The 18,723-nt window shown below is 39.2% G+C and overlaps 1 protein-coding gene across 1 annotated transcript in view; it reads left to right on the top strand.

Moving 5' to 3' along the window:
- The window catches only part of LAMA3 (laminin subunit alpha 3), a 245,708-nt gene that overhangs the window by 65,569 nt on the left and 161,416 nt on the right, over positions 1-18,723 (top strand). The window contains exons 7-10 of the mRNA XM_055324044.1: positions 2,107-2,222; positions 5,449-5,567; positions 16,127-16,217; positions 18,507-18,638. Of these exons, the coding sequence (XP_055180019.1) occupies positions 2,107-2,222; positions 5,449-5,567; positions 16,127-16,217; positions 18,507-18,638 (458 nt within the window). The remainder of the gene's footprint in view (positions 1-2,106; positions 2,223-5,448; positions 5,568-16,126; positions 16,218-18,506; positions 18,639-18,723) is intronic.

Here is an 18,723-nt window from a genome sequence, read left to right as displayed (position 1 = left end):
AGCTAGCCCATCCCCCCATGCACCTCCCCTCCAACAACACTGTTTCCTAGAGTTCAGCGTCTCTTACAATTTGCCTCTCTCTCAATTTTCATCTTATTTTATTTTTCCTTCCCTTTCCCTATGCTAATCTGTTTTTTTTAAATTCCACGTATAATTGAAATCATATGGTATTTGCCTTTCTCTGACTTATTTCGTTTAGCGTTATTATTTCATTTAGCTCTGTAGATCTATACACCTTATTGTAAATAGCAAGGTTACATTTTTTATGGCTGAGTAATATTCCATTGCACATACATATATATCATGTCTTTTTTATACATTCATCTATCCATGGACATCTGGGCTTTTTCCCTATTTAGGCTGCTGTGGACATTGCTGCTATAAACATGGGGCTCCATGTGCCCCTTTGAATCACTAGGTTCTTATCCCTTAAATAAATACCAAGTAGTGCAATTACTGGGTCATAGGGTAGCTATATTTTTAACTTTTTGAGGAACCTCCATACTGTTTCCCAGAGTGGCTGCACCAGCTTGCATTCCCACCAATAGTGTAAGAGGGTTCCCCTTTCTCTGCATCCTCACCAACATCTGTTGTTTCCTGAGTTGTTACTTTTAGCCATTCTGACTGGTGTGAGGTGGTATTTCATTGTGGTTTTGATTTGTATTTCCCTGATATTGAGCATTTTTTCATGTGGCTGTTGGCCATTTGTATGTCTTCTTTGGAAAAATGTCTGTTCATTCTTCTGCCCATTTCTTAACTGTTTTTTTTTTTTTTGGTTTTTTTTTGGGGGGGGTTGAGTTTGATACATTCTTTATATATTCTCAATACTAGCCCTTTATCTGATAAGGTATTTGCAAATATCTTCTCCCATTTTGTAGGTTGCCTTTTAGTTTTGTTGACTGTTTCCTTTGCTGTGCAAAATCTTTTTATTTTGATGAAGTCCTAATAGTTCAGTTTTGCTTTTGTTTCTCTTGCCTTTGGAGACATGTCTAGCAAGAAGTCATTGTGGCCAACGCCCAAGGAAAAAATCTTATATTTAAGGAGATGCAGTGACTTAGCAGAGGGAACAAAACCTGGACAATAGAAAAGTTAGTTGCTAATCAAGTAGAACCCATGAAGAGGCAGAAGAGGGCTTGAATTAAGCATGTCTACCATAATGACTTGGTTAATGGAAACGTGAATGGATAACATTTAGTTCTGAACTTCCTAGCAGTCAACTCAAAAGGGGAAACCTGCCTAGTTTCTTATTTCACTATGATCATAATCTAAAAAGTGATCAGTTGTTTAGGTCAAGCATAACTGCTGACACTAGGACCAGATAAGAAATTTCTCTCGGAGTGGTGTGGGGTGATCATCATGAAGAGGATTCTCTAGTCAGCAACATCTTCAATAACATCCTTACGGCAGATACAAGGATGAGTTTTCTCTATCGACCATCAGCCTAGGCTGAGAAAGAAGAAGAAAAAGCAATTATTGGTGGGTGATACAAATACAATTCAGACTAGGACCCATTTTTTTTTCTGCTTTCAGTTTTAATCTTTCTATAAGAGTAGTTGAACTCTATGTTCTTCAAGCAGTCCTCCCTAAATAATTTTTTCAGTCCTCTGAGATCTTGTTAGGACCTGGCTCTTGGGTTTGGTGAATCTCTGTGCATGATTCCAGGCTGAGAGCAAGAGGCCTGAGCAGACCTTTCTCATGGGACTGCTCCAGATCTTTGTGAAGATGTGAGACTCAACACCTCCTAGCAAACTCAGCGCTCCTTGTTCCTGTGTTCATTTCCTATGATGGAAGGTGGCAGGGAAGAAAGAGTTAGAACTTTGGAGTTAAGACAGACTTAGGTTTAAAGTCTGGCTCTCCACTTACCATCACTTGACTTGTTTTAGTATCTCGGAATCTCAGTGTCACCATCTACAAAATAGAAATAATAAGCAGGATGAGAGGGAGACTTGAATTAATAATGTATGCAAAGTGCTTTGTTCTCATAATTGCTCCATGAGTGGTACCTTGGGTAACCACCATGGCTGTCAGTTTTTGACACAAGAACAAATGATCTTAATCTTAATCAAAACTTTTGAATAACTGAGGTGTGCTTGACCACATGACCAGGTTTCAGTGTGAATGCCAGCACCACACCTGTGGGAAGACGTGCGATCGCTGTTGTGCCGGGTACAACCAGAGGCGCTGGCGACCGGCCACGTGGGAGCAGAGCAATGAGTGTGAAGGTGAGTGCTGGAAAAGGGGCTCCAGGAAGTGAGACCCCATCCATGCTTTGCCCCCCTTTCTCCCTGAGGACTGATGCTATGTGATTGTGGAGAGGGTTGGGTCGCATCAGTCTTAGGGACTTAGGTCTGTCTATTGTAATGAAAAACTCACAGACTGGAGATAAAAGTGCCCCTTTCTAAATTCAGATATAAACAGGAGAACAAAAATAACAGCAATAATAATCTCTAATGTATTAAGCATTCACTTAATGCTGGCCTCTCTTTTTAACAGTCGAAAAGCTCACGTAGGCACTATTAAATTGTAAACCCTTACCATTTCTTAGGATGTGATACTTGATGGGAATCCTCACTCTTTCAAGGACTGAGGTGGGGAGGTTTTGAGACTGATGTCTAAACAGACAGTTGGAAGCACTGATTAGAAAAGGGGAATATTGTGGTATGATTAGGGTAGATACAAGGTGGAGGGGACCAGCGAAGGAAGGAAAAGAGGTGAGAGGCTGCTTTTAATTATGGTGTAATATAAAGTAAGAAAACCGTTATTTTTAATAAACAAACCCTAAGACATCCAACTGAATATACTCTTGTAAGCTGATCTTCTTCGGAAGCCACATATTTATTCCCATTGCTGAAAACACTTTCGTTAAGTTTTAGTTTTTGGCTCTGGAAACTGTGACCTATTTTTTTCTGAATATTTTTAGCATTTGCAGACAGATTTGTTTTTCTTTTAAAAGATGAAAATGTATTTGGATTCAGCCTTGTTGAACTGGGCTGTACTTTATACTTTTTGGCCAAATGGTTTTTGTAACTAATAAGAGATAAGAGCTCTCTGACTAGCAAACACTCAAAAGGATTTTTATTGAGGAGTTCTGAGAGCACTTTGAGAGATTCTAATACTTGCAGGGTGTTGATGCTGCCCAAGCTGAACGGTCAGGGGGATCTCTAGAAACAGGGGTGTTATGTGGTTAGTTGTTCTTACTTTATAGTAACGGCTAATAGACACCTTCCCAGTGACTACTTCCCCATTCCTGACCTCCTGGAGAATGGGACCAGAAAGAGGGAAAAGGACTCATCAGGAATCATTTCTTCTAGTGTTTTTGAGTGCTGGTTTAGGATATTTTGATTGAATGAGTTTTATCACATGAACTCTAACATTAGCAATTTGATTAGGTTTCCAGGTTGGTGGAACCTTTCAGTGAATGACTTGCTTAACTCCAGCACATAGGAACATTTTTAAAAAATATTTTATTTATTTATTCATGACATGGAGAAAGAGGCAGAGACACAGGCAGAGGCAGAAGCAGGTTCCCTGCAAGGAGCCTGATAAGGGACTCAATACCAGGACTCTGGGATCACGACCTGAGCCAAAGGCAGATGCTCAACCACTGAGACACCCAGGCAACTCAGGGTAAACTTGTCAAAGCTTGTAAACTTTGTTACAAGTTACCAAAACCAACATATGGAAATCAGACCTATTAAGATCCATTTGTTAGGTGCCTTCTAGATTCTATTTGAATTAATGTAATTCAGAATGAACAGATTTATTGAGAAATAACTGATGTAGCAAATATAAATGCCATGAATTTTAAAAAATCATGGCACCACTGAAGAAATGAAAATAAGGAGGTGCTCAGCCTGTTACCCACAGGGTAACTTGAAATTCTTTTTAACATTTATTTATTTATTTATTTATTTATTTATTTATTTATTTTATTGGAGTTCAATTTGCCAACATATAGAATATCACCCAGTGCTCATCCCGTCAAGTGCCCCCCTCAGTGGCCATCACCCAGTCACCCCAACCCCCCGCCCACCTCCCTTTCCACAACCCCTTGTCACTCTTCTTCCCTAATAGATTTATCTGGGAGCTTGATTAAAACATACAAATTACTAGAAAGACCTGGAAAATTTGATCTATGTGGAATGTAATGAATATATATTCTCTCTAAAAGAGAATAAGAATTTTACTCATGTTAGATCTTTTTCATCCTGGCAATGATGAAAAGCCTAAATGGCTTCTAAATTTTATTTTCTAATTTTAGAAGTATTATACATTACTTGTAGATAACTTGGATATTGTTTTTAAAAAGTAGAATCACCAATAATTTTGCTACCCAAAAAGAACCCCTGTGAATATTTTGCTAGGTATTTTAGTCTTTTCTTCATGCATACTTTAATATTCTTATTTGATATGTATTAGATTATTTATATAATTACTTATACAATTATTTATACAATTTTGAATCCTGCTCTTTTTCACTTGATGGTTTAGATATTTTCTCATATTATTAAAACTCGTCAACATCTTTTTTGATGGCACACAGTATTGTTGTTCTAGATTCAAGCGTATCCAGCAAGTGTTTGCTGAGTATTCATTATATGCTGGGGACTGGACTCTATTGGAAACAAAACACAGGTTGTCCCTGCCTTCATAGAACTGACAGTCAAGCAAAGACACTGTTGTTTGCTTATTTCCCTATAATTACACATTAAGATTATTTCTAGTTTTTGCTACTATAAATAGTACTGAGATGAAAAACTCAGAGTATTGGCTGAGACAATAGGTTTTGGAGTCAATAAAAGTCATGGTTCTACCTTTCTTGCTGGAGATATGGTTTAACCTCTTTAAGCCTCAGCATCTCCAACTGGGCCCTGGGGATAATAGTACCTACCTAAGAGACTTGTTGCATAGATTAAATGAGATAATGCATGTAAAAGATGCATTTCACAGTGCACCAAGAGCTCAGTTTTTCTTATTATTAGTAGTAATAGCAATAAAAATAATATTCTCATTGTGCAGGAAACCTAACTGGCATTTTGGTTTATTTTAATTTGTTGTAATTATATATACATATAATATGTTATATATAATAAATACATATTTATTTATATATTTATATAAAATTTATATAATTTTATAATACACAATAATTATGTATTTATATAAATTTTATATAATTTATATATTTATATAAATTATTTATATAAATTTATATTATACATATTTTTTAAGGAGAAATCTCTGCCATTTAATATTAAATAAAAGAAGCTGTTAATTGCATATTATTGTAGATGAGTCTTTGTGTAAAAATCTGTAAAATTTTCCATTGAGAATATGCTGTTCCAGAATAGACTTTATTGTGGTACAATGAGTGATCATACTATCTAGGGGAATTTATGAAATGTCTCATAGTAATAATGAAATATTAACTTAGAATGCTTTTTTCAGCATGCAACTGCCATGGTCATGCCATTGACTGTTACTATGATCCAGATGTTGAGAGGCAGCAGGCAAGCTTGAATATCCATGGCATCTATGCAGGTGGTGGGGTCTGCATTAATTGTCAGGTGAGTTACTATTTAGTAGGTCAAAGTAGATATGTCACTGAAAGGAGCATTCAGTAAGCCATGCTCCCAGAAAGATGTCAATAAAGTGATATGCAACTGAAAGTATTTTCTACTTTTGTACACAAAAGTCTTTGTTACCTAGATGTAATTTAGGGATTGTACAGAAAATGGACTGAGACATGTTTGTCCAAATTTATTGATTATCTCCATTTAGGTCTTTACCTAAATATGGGGAAGAATCCCTAGCTGTGACCATGGACCATCTTGTGGTAGAAGGAGTCTAAGATAGTAGGGGAAAGACCCTCAGGTGATTCACAGGTACAATAAATTTGAAGAAGTACTGGATTAGGCTGTGTAGGTGGAGTCCTTTCTCCAGATGAAGGATTAAACCACTTCAATGTGTCTTTAAAAAATACCTTATTCCTCCTCTTCCTTCTTTCAGAGAAATTCTGTTTTGTACTTTGCTCTTCCAGAAAACCATCAAAAAAATAAATAAATAGTGGCTCTGTGAAAGCATTTTTCTTTTGCATAGGAAATTGTTGAGATTTGTTTAGGTTCATTGCATTTTTTTTCCAACTTAAACCTAAAATGAGTTGTTTGAGTTAGATGCTTAGCATAATTAAATTTTTTTATTGTGGTGAAATATACATAATATAAAATCTACCAGTTTAGCCACTTAAAGTGTGTATCTCTGCATAATTAACTTTTATATTATATTCATAATCCATGAGCAAGAAGAGTTCTGCCTCTGTTATGGCTTAGTATGTCCAAAAGGACCCAAACTTTCCACAGATAATAACTATAGACTACAGACAAAATACAAAAAACAAAAAACCAGGGAGTCTTTTTTCCCCCAACCAATGATCTGAAGCCAATGGGGAGTACACAAGAGCGGGAGGGTACTGGAGGGAAGCTGCTGCGTGGCAAAAGGGATCAGCATAGGGTGAGCTACATGTGTTTTTGACTTTTAGCCAGAGGATAAACCAAAGTTGGTGCTTTGTGGTGTAGCTAAAATTTCTTTAGAAAAACTAGAGTCTCTCTTCCCTTAAGTATAAGAGTGTAGAGCTTGGACGGAACAACCATAATTTATGGAGACTGACTGGGGAGTCCAGGAGAAAAAAATCATGAGAGGAAAAAAAAATCTCTAATTTTGCATATAAAATCTTCCCAAGTTTCTCACTGACCCCTGAGCCATTGATACACAGAATGGATTTCAGCTAAGAGTAAAATAATTTATTTGAGATTTGAATTAGCTCACAAGGAGTTACAGCTTTTGGTTTGGGTAAAGTCAAGTTAGTTATGTCACAAAACAAAACAAATTCCATATTCTTTAGAGAAATATTACAGAATCCAGAGTCTCTACAGAATAATATTTATTATGTCCAGGATACAAGTCAAATTTTTTTTACACTCAAAGAACCAACAAAATGTGACTCATTCTCAAGAAAATAGATAATCAATAGGGACAATCCTGAAGTGACTCAGATGTTAAAATGAGCAGTTAAGGATTTTTGAATTTAATTAACAGAAACTTGTAAATTGTGGGATAATATCAGATGATCTAACATACATGCAATTGGAGTCTCAGAAGAGAGGACAGAGAATGTAGTAAAAAAGGAAGAGGATGAAGGAAAGAAGGAGGAGAAGAAGGAGAAGAACCAGAAGCAGTAGGAGCAGCAGAGCAGCAACAGTGGTAGCAGTGGTAACAGCAATGGAAAGAAATTTCTCAAATTTTTCAATAGATCAGGATTCAAGAAACTTATTGAATCCCAAACTAGGTAAATACAAGGAAGACAACTCCTGGAGCTTGTAGAATCAAACTGCTGAAAACCACAGAAAACGTGAAAATTTTGGAAGTAGAGAAAAACAACACCTAACAATGAACACGAACTTCTTATTAGATGCTGTGGGGGCCATTGGACAGAGGAAAATATCTTAAAAGTCTAAAAGAAAAAGGAAGGAACTGTTAACCAAGATTTCTGTATTTAGCAAAAATATCCTTCAGTAAGAAAAGCAAAAGGACAGGGACGCCTGTGTGGCTCAGCGGTTGAGCATCTGCCTTTGGCTCAGGTTGGGATCCTGGGATCCTGGGATCAAGTCCTGCATTGGGTTCCCTGAAGGGAGCCTGTTTCTACCTCTTGCTATGTCTCTACCTCTCTGTATGTCTCTCATGAATAAATAAATAAATAAATCTTTAAAAAAAGGAAAAGCAAAGGGACAAATATTTCTGATAAAATAAAACTGAGGGAATTTGTTAACCAAGAGATTTGCACTCTCAGAAATGAGAAAGGAAGTTCTTCAGGTTATAGAGAAATGATGCCAGACAGAAACTCAGATCTTCAGCAATATAGCATAAGGATAGTATATTAGAATGTGTGAGGTTTATCCCAGGAAAGTGAGATTGTTTGAACGTTCAAAAATCAATCTGCAGGCTGAGGAATATGGTGGAGTAGGAGGACCCTGGCCTCACCTCAACCCATGGATACAACTGGAGAATACTCACAGCAGTGCAAATAACTCAGAGAACAACCTGAAGACTGACACCATAAACTCCACAACTGAATGTAAAGAGGCCACCTTGTAAAGGGTAGGAAGAGACAGGGAGCTAAGTGGACTCACAGGAGTGTTGGAGGTGGGGGTAGGGACACCTGATTCACCACCCCCTCCCTGTAACGTAACATTTGGCTTTGAAAATCCAGAGGGGCCAGATTTCATGAGTTCTTACAATCAGCAGGACTTAATGCCTGGAATTTACCAAAAACAGCAGGCTCAGTTCTGGGAGAGCCAGAGGGGAGAGGAGACTGAATCCCTGCCCTTAAAGAGACAGCACAACAGAAGCCTGTGGAGATATAGCAGCAGTTTGAAAGTATCCTGGGATATATGGGAAAGTGATTTACTCGTCTCAGAGTCTGTCCAGGAGGGACAGAAATCACTGGGTAACTCCTCCAAGAACAAAGGAAATGGCAGGTACACCCCACCCCACCCTATCCCCCCCTCCCCGTGTAAACACATGGGCACCTGAGCAACTGGCTACCTAACTTGCTAATGCTGCTGCTCCACCTCCCACACACTGTGCTTCCACCAATCCACACCTCTGGGATGGCAGGGCCCCTCTTGCACTGGATGGGGATGCAAGGCTTGCTAGCACCACTACTCAGTTGCCACATCCTCCCTCTGATATGCTTCCAAGGATCCACCCTTTTGGACGGTGCCTCAGTCCTAGAGCTGCAGGGCCCCTCTCGCAGGGGACAGGGGGTAGCAAAGCTTACTAGCCCTGTCGTCTCCCTCCCCTGTTTGGCTTCTATGGATCCAGATGGACTGCTTCAGTCCCAGAGCTGCAGAGCCCACTCTCATGGTGTGCAAAGCTTACTAGCATAGCCTCCATATTGTGCTTGGGGGATCTGCGCTCTCCAATAACCTTTTGGTCAGAGCCCATACAGGATGCTGCTGTAGGGTTAGCAGTATGTAAGCAGCCTCTATAGTGGCCAGCACCACTCTGAAGTGACTCTTGCCCCAGAGAAGGGAAAGATATCTATACATGCCAGTCAGATGGAGGCCTCAGTGGTGGGCTGAGGGCAGACAGCTGCTGTGAGTCAGGCCCTGCCTACCATTGAAAGCTTCTCAGGGGACAACCCAGGGAAAGCACCCTGAAGTTTTATGCTACTGCATCTCTGTCAAATGCCTAGCTGACTAAACTCAAGCTCGGTGGCCCCAGACTGGTTCACTAACATCGTAGGGACCAAACACTGTCCAAAACAGTGAAGAGAGAGCCACTGCAGGAGCCTGGACTGAAGGAAAAAGCAACTCAGTCACAATAGTAGGGTGCATGCAATCACACATAGGAGGCACCCCTGAAGTGCCAGGTTTTGGTGAAAAAGGAAACACTGCACTGCATGGCACTATAAGAACTCTTCTTTATAAGGCCATTACTTTAAAGTACAGGAGGTGTAGATGACTTTCCTAACACATAGAAATAGAGAGTTAGATAAAATGAAGAGACAGAGGAATATGTCCTAAATGAAAGAATAGGACAAAACCATAACAAGACCACAGCAAGAGACCTAAGCAAAATAGATATAAGTAATATTCTGATAGAGAATTTAAAACAAAGATCATAAAGATGCTCACAGGACTTGAGAAGAGAGTGGAGAACATTAGTGAGATGCTTAACAGAGACGGAATAAATAAAAAAAACAACATATCAGAGATGAAGAACACAATAAACAAAATTTAAAATACACTGGATTGAATAAATAGCAGACTAGAGGAAGTAGAGGAATGAATTAATGGCCTGGAAGATGGAGTAATGGGAATTAATCAAGCTGAACGAATGAGAGAAACAAGAATAACTTAAAATGAAAGTAGACTTAGGGAACTTGGCAACTCCAACAAGTGTATAATATTTGCGTTATAGAAATCCTAGAAGAAGAGACAGAAAAGAGGGCAGAAAATTTATCTGATGATGCAATGAAACGCCGGGACACCTGCACCCCGATGTTTCTAGCAGCAATGTCCACAGTAGCCAAACTGTGGAAGGAGCCTCGGTGTCCATCGAAAGATGAATGGATAAAGAAGATGTGGTTTATGTATACAATGGAATATTACTCAGCCATTAGAAACGACAAATACCCACCATTTGCTTCAACGTGGATGGAACTGGAGGGTATTATGCTGAGTGAAGTAAGTCAATCGGAGAAGGACAAACAGTGTATGTTCTCATTCGTTTGGGGAATATGAATAATAGTGAAAGGGAATATAAGAGAAGGGAGAAGAAATGTGTGGGAAATATCAGAAAGGGAGACAGAACATAAAGACTCCTAACTCTGGGAAACGAACTAGGGGTGGTGGAAGGGGAGGAGGGCGGGGGGTGGGGGTGAATGGGTGACGGGCACTGTGGGGGACACTTGACGGGATGAGCACTGGGTGTTATTCTGTATGTTGGTAAATTGAACACCAATAAAAATTAATTTATAAAAAAAAAAGAAAATTTATCTGATGAAACAACAGCTGACAACTTACCAAATCTGGAAAGGAAACAGCTATCCAGATCTAGGAGGCACAGAGATTCCCCAACAAAATCAACCCAAGGAGGTCCACACTAAGACACATAGTAATTAAAAGGGGAAAAAATAGCCATAAGAAGAGAATTTTAAAAGCAGCAGGAGAAAAGAAGACAGTGACATACAGGAAATGCCATAAGGCTATCAGTGGATTTCAGCAGAAACCTTGCAGGTCAGAAGAGAGTGGCATGATATATTCAAAGTGCCAAAAGAGAAAAATCTGCAACCAGCAAAGCTATCATTCAGAATGGAAGGAGAGATAGTTTGTCAGACAAATAAAAACTAAAGGAGTTCATAACTACAAGAAATATTGAAGGAGGCTCGTTGAGTACAAAGGAAAGACCATACATGAGAGTCTAAAAAATAAGTATATTTGTAAAAATCATCAAAGGATTCACAAGATAAATGGTATAAATATGATGCCATCTACCTAAAATGTGGTACTGGGGAGAGGAGTAAAGAATGGGTTCAAGCTTAGCTTCATTCTCCTGCCACAACCTGAGCTGAAATCAAGAGTTGGATGCTAAACTGATTGAGCCTTCCAGGTGCTCCTGCTAGCACCATTTTTGTAGATATGTCTCCTGAGTCAAGAGATATAAAAGCAATAATAAAATATTCAGACTAAATGAAGATAAAAAGCTTCTGCACAGCAAAGGAAACAATCAACAAGACAGCCTACTGAATGAGAGAAGGCAGCCTACAGAATGAGAGAAGACATTTACAAGTGACATATCTGATAAAGGGTTAGTATACAAAATATATTTTATTTTATTTTATTTTTAAGATTTTATTCATTTATTCATAGAGACAGAGAGAGAGAGAGGCAGACACAGGCAGAGGGAGAAGCAGGCATCATACAGAGAGCCTGACGTGGGACTTGATCCAGGGTCTCCAGGATCACGCCCTGGGCTGCAGGTGGCGCTAAAATGCTGCGCCACCTAGGCTGCCCCCAAAATATATTTTAAAAATTCAAACAACTCACTAACCCATAAAACAAATAATACAATTAAAAAATGGGCAGAAGTCATGAACATCCATTTCTCCAAAGAATGCCAGCAGATGGTCAAGAGACATGTGAAAAGATGCTCATCATCATTCATCATCAGGGAAATGCAAATCAAAACCCCAAAGAGATATTACTCCACACTGGTCAATGGCTAAAATCAAAAACATAAGGAACAAGTGTTGGCAAGGATGTGGAGAAAAAGGAACTCTCTTCCACTGTTAGCAGGAACGCAAACTGGTTTAGCCACTGTGGAAGATAGTATGGAGGTTACACAAAAAGTTAAAAACGGAACTACTCTACATTTAGTTATTGCCCTACTGGGTATTTACCCCCAAAATACAAAAACACTAATTCAAAGGGTTACATGACTCTGATGTTCATAGCAGCATTATTTATAATAGCCAAATTATGGCAATAGTCCAAGTGCCCATCAGTGATGAATGGAGTGTATATATATGTATATGTGGAATATTATTCAGCCATAAAAAGAATGAAATCTTGCCATTTGCAATGACATAGTTGGAACTAGAGAGTATAATGCTAAGTGAAATAAGTCAGAGAAAAACAAAAACCATATGATTTCACTCATATATGGAATTTAAGAAAATGAATGAGCAAAGAAAGAGAGAGAGAGAGAGAAAGGGACAAACCAAGAAACAGACTCTAAAGTATAAAGAACAAATTAGATGGTTACCAGAAGGGACATGAGTGAGGGAATGGGTACAATAGGTGATGGGGGTTAAGGAGGGCACATGTTGTGATGAGTTCTGGGTGATGTATGGAAATGTTGAATCACTATATTGTACACTTGAAACTACTGTTACACTGTATGTTAACTATACTGGAATTAAAATAAAAAATTAATAAATAAAAAATCAGTCTGCATAATTAAACATAGTAGCAGAATAAAAGAGACGGATCATGTGAAATACCATTAGACAAAAGTCACTCCCATTTTACAATAAAAGCCCTTAGCAAACTAGAGATAGAAGTGAAATAGTGTAATTTGACAAATGCCAATTATGAAAAACATGCAAGTAACAAATATTAGTGGTGAAATATTGAACTATTTCCTTCTAAAGATTAGGAATAAGGCAAGAACGCTTACTTTTGACCAATTCTATTAAACAGTGCCCTGGAGATCCTAACCATCACATGCCTTAATCAAAAAGAAATAAAAGGCATTACTATTGGAAAGGAAAAATAGAACTGTTTGCACTTGCAGGTGACATAATTTATGTAAAAAATCCTAGTAGGCAATATACAAAACAACTACTAGTACTAATAAGTGAATTTAATAAGGTTGTGGGAATACAGGATGATATGTGAAAATTAATTGTATTTTTATATTCTAGCAGCAGTCATAGGAAAATGAAATAAAAACTCAATTTAAAATCGTATCAAAAGCATAAAATGCCTAGGAATAAATATAACAAAAGGCATGCAAGACCTCTATACAAAAACTAAAAAATACTGCTGACAGAAATTTAGAAAAACTTCAGTAAATGGAAAGATATTTATGAATTGAAGGACTCAATATTATTATCAGTTCTTCCCAAACTGATCTAAAGCTTGAATATAGGGTTGTTGTTGTTGTTTTAAAGATTTTATTTATTTATTCATGAGAGACACAGAGAGGCAGAGACATAGGCAGAGGGAGAAGTAGGCTCCCTGTGGAAAGCCTGATATGGGATTTGATCTCAGGACCCCAGAATCATGATCTGATCCAAAGGCAGATGCTCAACCATTGAGCCACCCAGGTGCCCCTTGAATAGAGGTTTTTTGGTAAAAATTGACAAGCAGATTCTAAAGTTTGTATTTAAATTTATGATTACATAAATGACCTAGAATATACAAAGCCATTGTGAAGAAGCAGAATAAAGTGGGAAGAGGTATGTTATCTTACTTTTTTTAAAAAAAGATTTTATTTATTTATTTATTTTAGAGAGAGAAAGAGTGCAAGAGCACCTGGGGAGGGACAGGGGGAGAGAGAGAATGTAGAGCCTGACATGGGGCTCGATATTATGATCCTGAGATGATGACCTGAGCAGAAATCAGGAGTTGGAGGCTTAACAGACTCCAGTTTTTAGCTACTGTTAAGAATGAGCCACCCAGGTGCCACTACGTTATCTTGCTTTATGACTAAGTATTAAGTTACAGTAATCACAGCAGTGTGATATCAACATAAGGATAGATAAATATATCAGTGTAACAGAATAGGGAGTACAGAAACAGACCTACACTTATATGGACATTTGGTTTTTGATAAAAATACCAAAGCAGGGGCACTAGTTAAGTATCTGACTTTGGCTCAGGTCATGATCTTGGGGTCCTGTGATAAGAGACCCATGTCAGGGGCTCCCTGCTCAGCGGGGAGTGTACTTGTCCCCATCCCTCTATCCCTCCGCCCCACTTGTGCCCTCTCTCTCTTTCTCTCTCTGTGTGTCTCTCACATGAATGAATAAAATCTTAAAAAAAAAAATACTGAAGCAATCCAGTGCAGGAGGGTAGGAGAGAAATTCCTTTCAACAAATAGTTCTGGAATAATGATATTCTGTGGGAAAAAATAAACTTAAACACTACTTCATATCTTACATAAAAGCAAAATTGATATGGATCAGACTAAAGAAAAGTGAAAGCTGCATTTCTTTAGAGAAAAATATAGGGGATATCTTTGTGATTCAGAACATGAACAGAGTTTTTTAAGTCACAGAAAGCAATAATTATGAAAAATTAACAAATTAGACTTCATCAAAATCGAAAGCTTCTGCTCACAAAAGACACTGTTAAGAAAACAAATAGGCTAGCCACAGATGTGGAGAAAACATTCACAAAATGTAAATCTGACACACGGTTGATATCCAGGATATGTAAAAAATGTCCACAGCTAGGTAATAAAAAGAAAAGTACCCAATAAAATATTTTTGGATTTGGACAAGATTTGGATATTTACTTCACAAAAGTAGGTATGTGAATGGCCAATACGTGTACAACAAGGGGCTTAATATCATTAGTCATCTAAGAAATGCAAATTAAAATTATAATGACTTACCATCAATCTTGGTGAGGATGTGGAGCAACCAGACCTCTCATGCATTATTGGTATGAATGAAAAAGTGGCACAACCACTTTGGGAAAATGTCTGGCAGTTTTTGAAAAGAAAACTAAACAGACACCTACCCCATGACTCACAAATTCCAGTCTTAAGCATTTATCTGTGAGAAATGAAAACATGTTTACAGAAAGCTTATGGCAGGTTTATGCACAATAGCCTCAAACTGGAAATAGCCTAGGTGTCCATTAATAGAATGGATGAGCAAACTGGCATATTTATATGATGGAATACCAATGAGCAATAGTGAACAACAAACTATTGATTCATGCAGTAAAATGCAAGAATTTTAACAATATCATGCTAAATGAAAGAAGATACAGAAAAGAATACGTATAGAATGAGGGCTATTTAAATGAAATTCTGGAGCAAGGAAAATTAATCAGTATTGGGGAAAATCAGAACGATGGTTGACTCTGGGGAGTTGGTGATGGAGCAATTGACTGGAAAGGGGCATGGGGAACTTTCTGAGGTGATGGTAGTGTTCTATGTTGAGACAGGTATTTGAGTTTCACAGATGTATTCATCTGTCATAACTCAGTGAATGTACAATTAAGAGTTTTGCACTTGTATGTAAATTTCACACTAAAAGAAACTAAATATTGGACTCCAGTTAATTGCAGAAGAATTCATCGTGAGGCTGCATCCAGACCTATAAAACCTTATTGGAATTTATAAAAGAAGACCTATATGGAGAGGCATAATGTGTTTCCAGACTCAATATATAAGTACACCATTTCTTCAAAAATATCCTATAACTTCAGTGCAACTGTTATCAGAATTCCTACAGGGTTTTGTTTTTTTTTAAATGAAGATTGGCAGACTGATTCTAAAGTTCTTTTCATTTCTTTTTTCTTTTTTTTTAAGATTTTATTTATTTACTTATGAGAAACAGAGAGACAGAGAGGTAGAGACACAGGCAGAGGGAGAAGCAGGCTCCATGCAGGGAGCCCGAGATGGGACTCGATCCCGGGTCTCCAGGATCACGCCCTGGGCCGAAGGCAGCGCTAAACTCCCGAGCCACTCACTTCTGGCTGAAGCTAGGAAGAGTGGTGCTCTTGAGTTTTTTTCCTCACTGAAGTGTCAGCAGCTTCATGGATCAAATTCTGTGGTAGAAGGGAAAACTCGGGCTGTCTGGTTCATGGAACGGACTTTCATTTCTTCTTCCACTGGGTGGGGGTGGGGTGGGGTGGAGAATCCAAAGCCACCTGTAAGCCGGTGCCCTGTGATAAATCTTGGAGACTCAAGGTCAAGATCAACACTTATTTTTTTGACTTTGAAATTGCAATCGTATATGACAGAATGAGCTCACTGGACTAATAGCACAAAGTAATGACTTTTCCAGTACTCTTCCTTCTAAGTTTCTTTCCTTTCTTTCTAGCATAACACAGCTGGTATAAACTGTGAAAACTGTGCTAAGGGTTATTACCGCCCTTATGGTGTTCCAGTTGATGCTCCCCACGGCTGCATCCGTAAGTTTCATTTTGACTTGGTGTGTCAGACTGTCTGTACTGTACGGCTTTGGGGTGGCCATCGGGCTAAACTCTGATGCACTGGTAGGTCCCTTCCTTCCCTCTTTCTTCACATTGTTGCTTCTATTCCTTCCAGCTACACAATCTCCCCAAGCTTCAGATTTCTTCACTGATCACAGATCATCACAACAAATATGATAATGAAAAAGTTTGAAATACTGTGAGAGTTATCAAGATGTGACAGGGACACAAAGTGAGCAAATGCTGTTGAGAAAAGTGTGCTGATGGGCTTGCTCAACACAGGGTTGCCACCAACATTCAATTTATAAAAAAACACACTATCTGCAAAGCACAATGGAACAAACCATGCCTGCATATTCCCTAAGATAGAATGACATGCCATAAGAAGCCCTAGGAAGACGCTAAGCCTTGGGCTTGGTCACATACCAGTCCTCGGACAAATGTTAGTTCCTCCATTTTCTGTTGTTTTGACGTGCTTTTTGTGATCTCCAGTAATTTCACATTTTTGTCTGTGTTAGCATCAAGACACCAGAGTAGTGATTTCTTTCTTTCTTTATTTAATTTTAAAAAATATATTTTATTTATTTATTCATGAGAGACACAGAGAAAGGTAGAGACATAGGCAGCGGGAGAAGCAGGCTCCCCATGGGGAGCCTGGTGCAGGACTTGATCCTGGGACCATGGGATCACGCCCTGAGCCAAAGGCTGATGCTCAACCACTGAGCCAACCAGGTGCCCCTATGGTAGTGATTTAGCAAGGATTTAATAATGGCCATAATATCTAAAAGAGCTGTGATTTATATGCTATATGCAAGGCATTGTGAGGTAATTTCGCAAATGTGTGATTATCACAACCAATTTAGGACACTGTATTATTATTTTCATGTTTAGATAAGAGGAGACCAAGTATTTAAATATTTTTAGGGCCAGCTGACAAGACTTCTGACTGGTACGGGTCCCCTCTGTGTGATGCCTCTGTGCTGTACCACACCCATGATACAACGGGATCCCATTGGGTTTTCCCTGGGGAATTACCTACCGGTCACAGGTCAGACTATGGGCTTTGCCCTACATATGTAATCTGCTTTATGTTCTCTGGCTGCCACCATTAGAAAAAAGTTCAGCCCTGAAGTTGGCCACTGGGCCCGATGTGCCCCCAGATTCATTCATCATATTGTTAACATTTGAGGACATTGAAGTCCAGAGAATGTGTGACTCTGATTTGCCTCTGCCTCTGTATTGGGCATTCGTCCTTGTTCAAGAGTGGCCTAATTCTCCCTCTCCCACATCATCCCACGATGTATGTCCATCATTTTTCTTGGGCCAAGAAGAACAAGCCTTAGCAGAGGAGACTAGACAGTGTGAATGCAGACGTACCTTCCCCAGAATCACTGTTCTCGGCTCTCCATCACTGTTCTAGGTTCTTTCTTCATCACCAAAGTGTTCTCACAGTCTTGCAGAAATGTTACAGGCTTAGTATAAAGAATCCACAAGACATACGTCCTAAGCAAGCTAAGCAAAGAACACCAGAAGAAGCCAGCCTGGGGCGATGCTTGCTGCCCACAGCTTCCTGGCTTCCCAGTTCCCCATGGAACATATACTTAGCTGTGTTATGACAGTATTTTTGCTGTCCAAGGTGAGGACTTGTCAGGTCAAGGGATGCTCCCAAGTGAGGGGTTGCCAAGCCTCTTCGACCCCAAGTCTGTCTACTGGAATGAAAACCTAACAGTTGTGTTGGTTGCAAGACTGTCTTCAGTAAGTCCTATCACTGGAATCTAACATTTGGTTATGGGCGTGATCTTGCTGTGCTGTCCACAGGTTATATGTCAATGTCTATGCATCCTGTACTTGTGACCACATTGTATCTAGGTAGTGATGACCACCATGTGGACATTCACAGTTGGCTCATGGCTGCGGTGGGGCTGTAGCACATCCTCCCACAGCCCATTTGGAGTCTGTGCAAACCTTGCCTCTGATGCATGAACTGGGCAGCACTCAGTGTAATAAACTGTATTCTTGAGAACTTGAAGAGGCATCAGTGCAGATGCCTCTTCAAGCTTACCTCTGAGGATCCCTGGGGTTTGGTGAATGCAAACTATTAGCCAAGTATAAAGTGGAAAACAGGCTGTGCCCTTTCAAGAATAAGTAGGGGCCAACAGTAAAATGGTAGACATTGCTTGAGAAGTCCTTGGGGACAAAGCCACTTTACGGAGTGCCCTGGTGGACTGAGCATTCACCCTGACATCTGAAACCTGGTGTTTCTCATAGCTTGTAGCTGTAACCCTGAGCATGCTGATGACTGTGAGCCAGGCTCGGGACGCTGCACCTGCAAGCCAAATTTCCAAGGAGATAACTGTGAAAAGTGTGCAGTTGGATATTATAACTTCCCATTTTGCCTGAGTAAGTAGCTGCTGCAGGAGGAGAGGCCTCCCTTCCGGGCACATAGCTGGTGCATTAACACCTGAAGGCATGGCAGGCAGAGGTG

The sequence above is a fragment of the Nyctereutes procyonoides genome, unplaced genomic scaffold (genome assembly GCF_905146905.1).
Source record: "Nyctereutes procyonoides isolate TBG_1078 unplaced genomic scaffold, NYPRO_anot_genome, whole genome shotgun sequence".
Lineage (NCBI taxonomy): Eukaryota > Metazoa > Chordata > Mammalia > Carnivora > Canidae > Nyctereutes > Nyctereutes procyonoides.
This window is presented reverse-complemented; position numbering and strand designations above follow the sequence as displayed.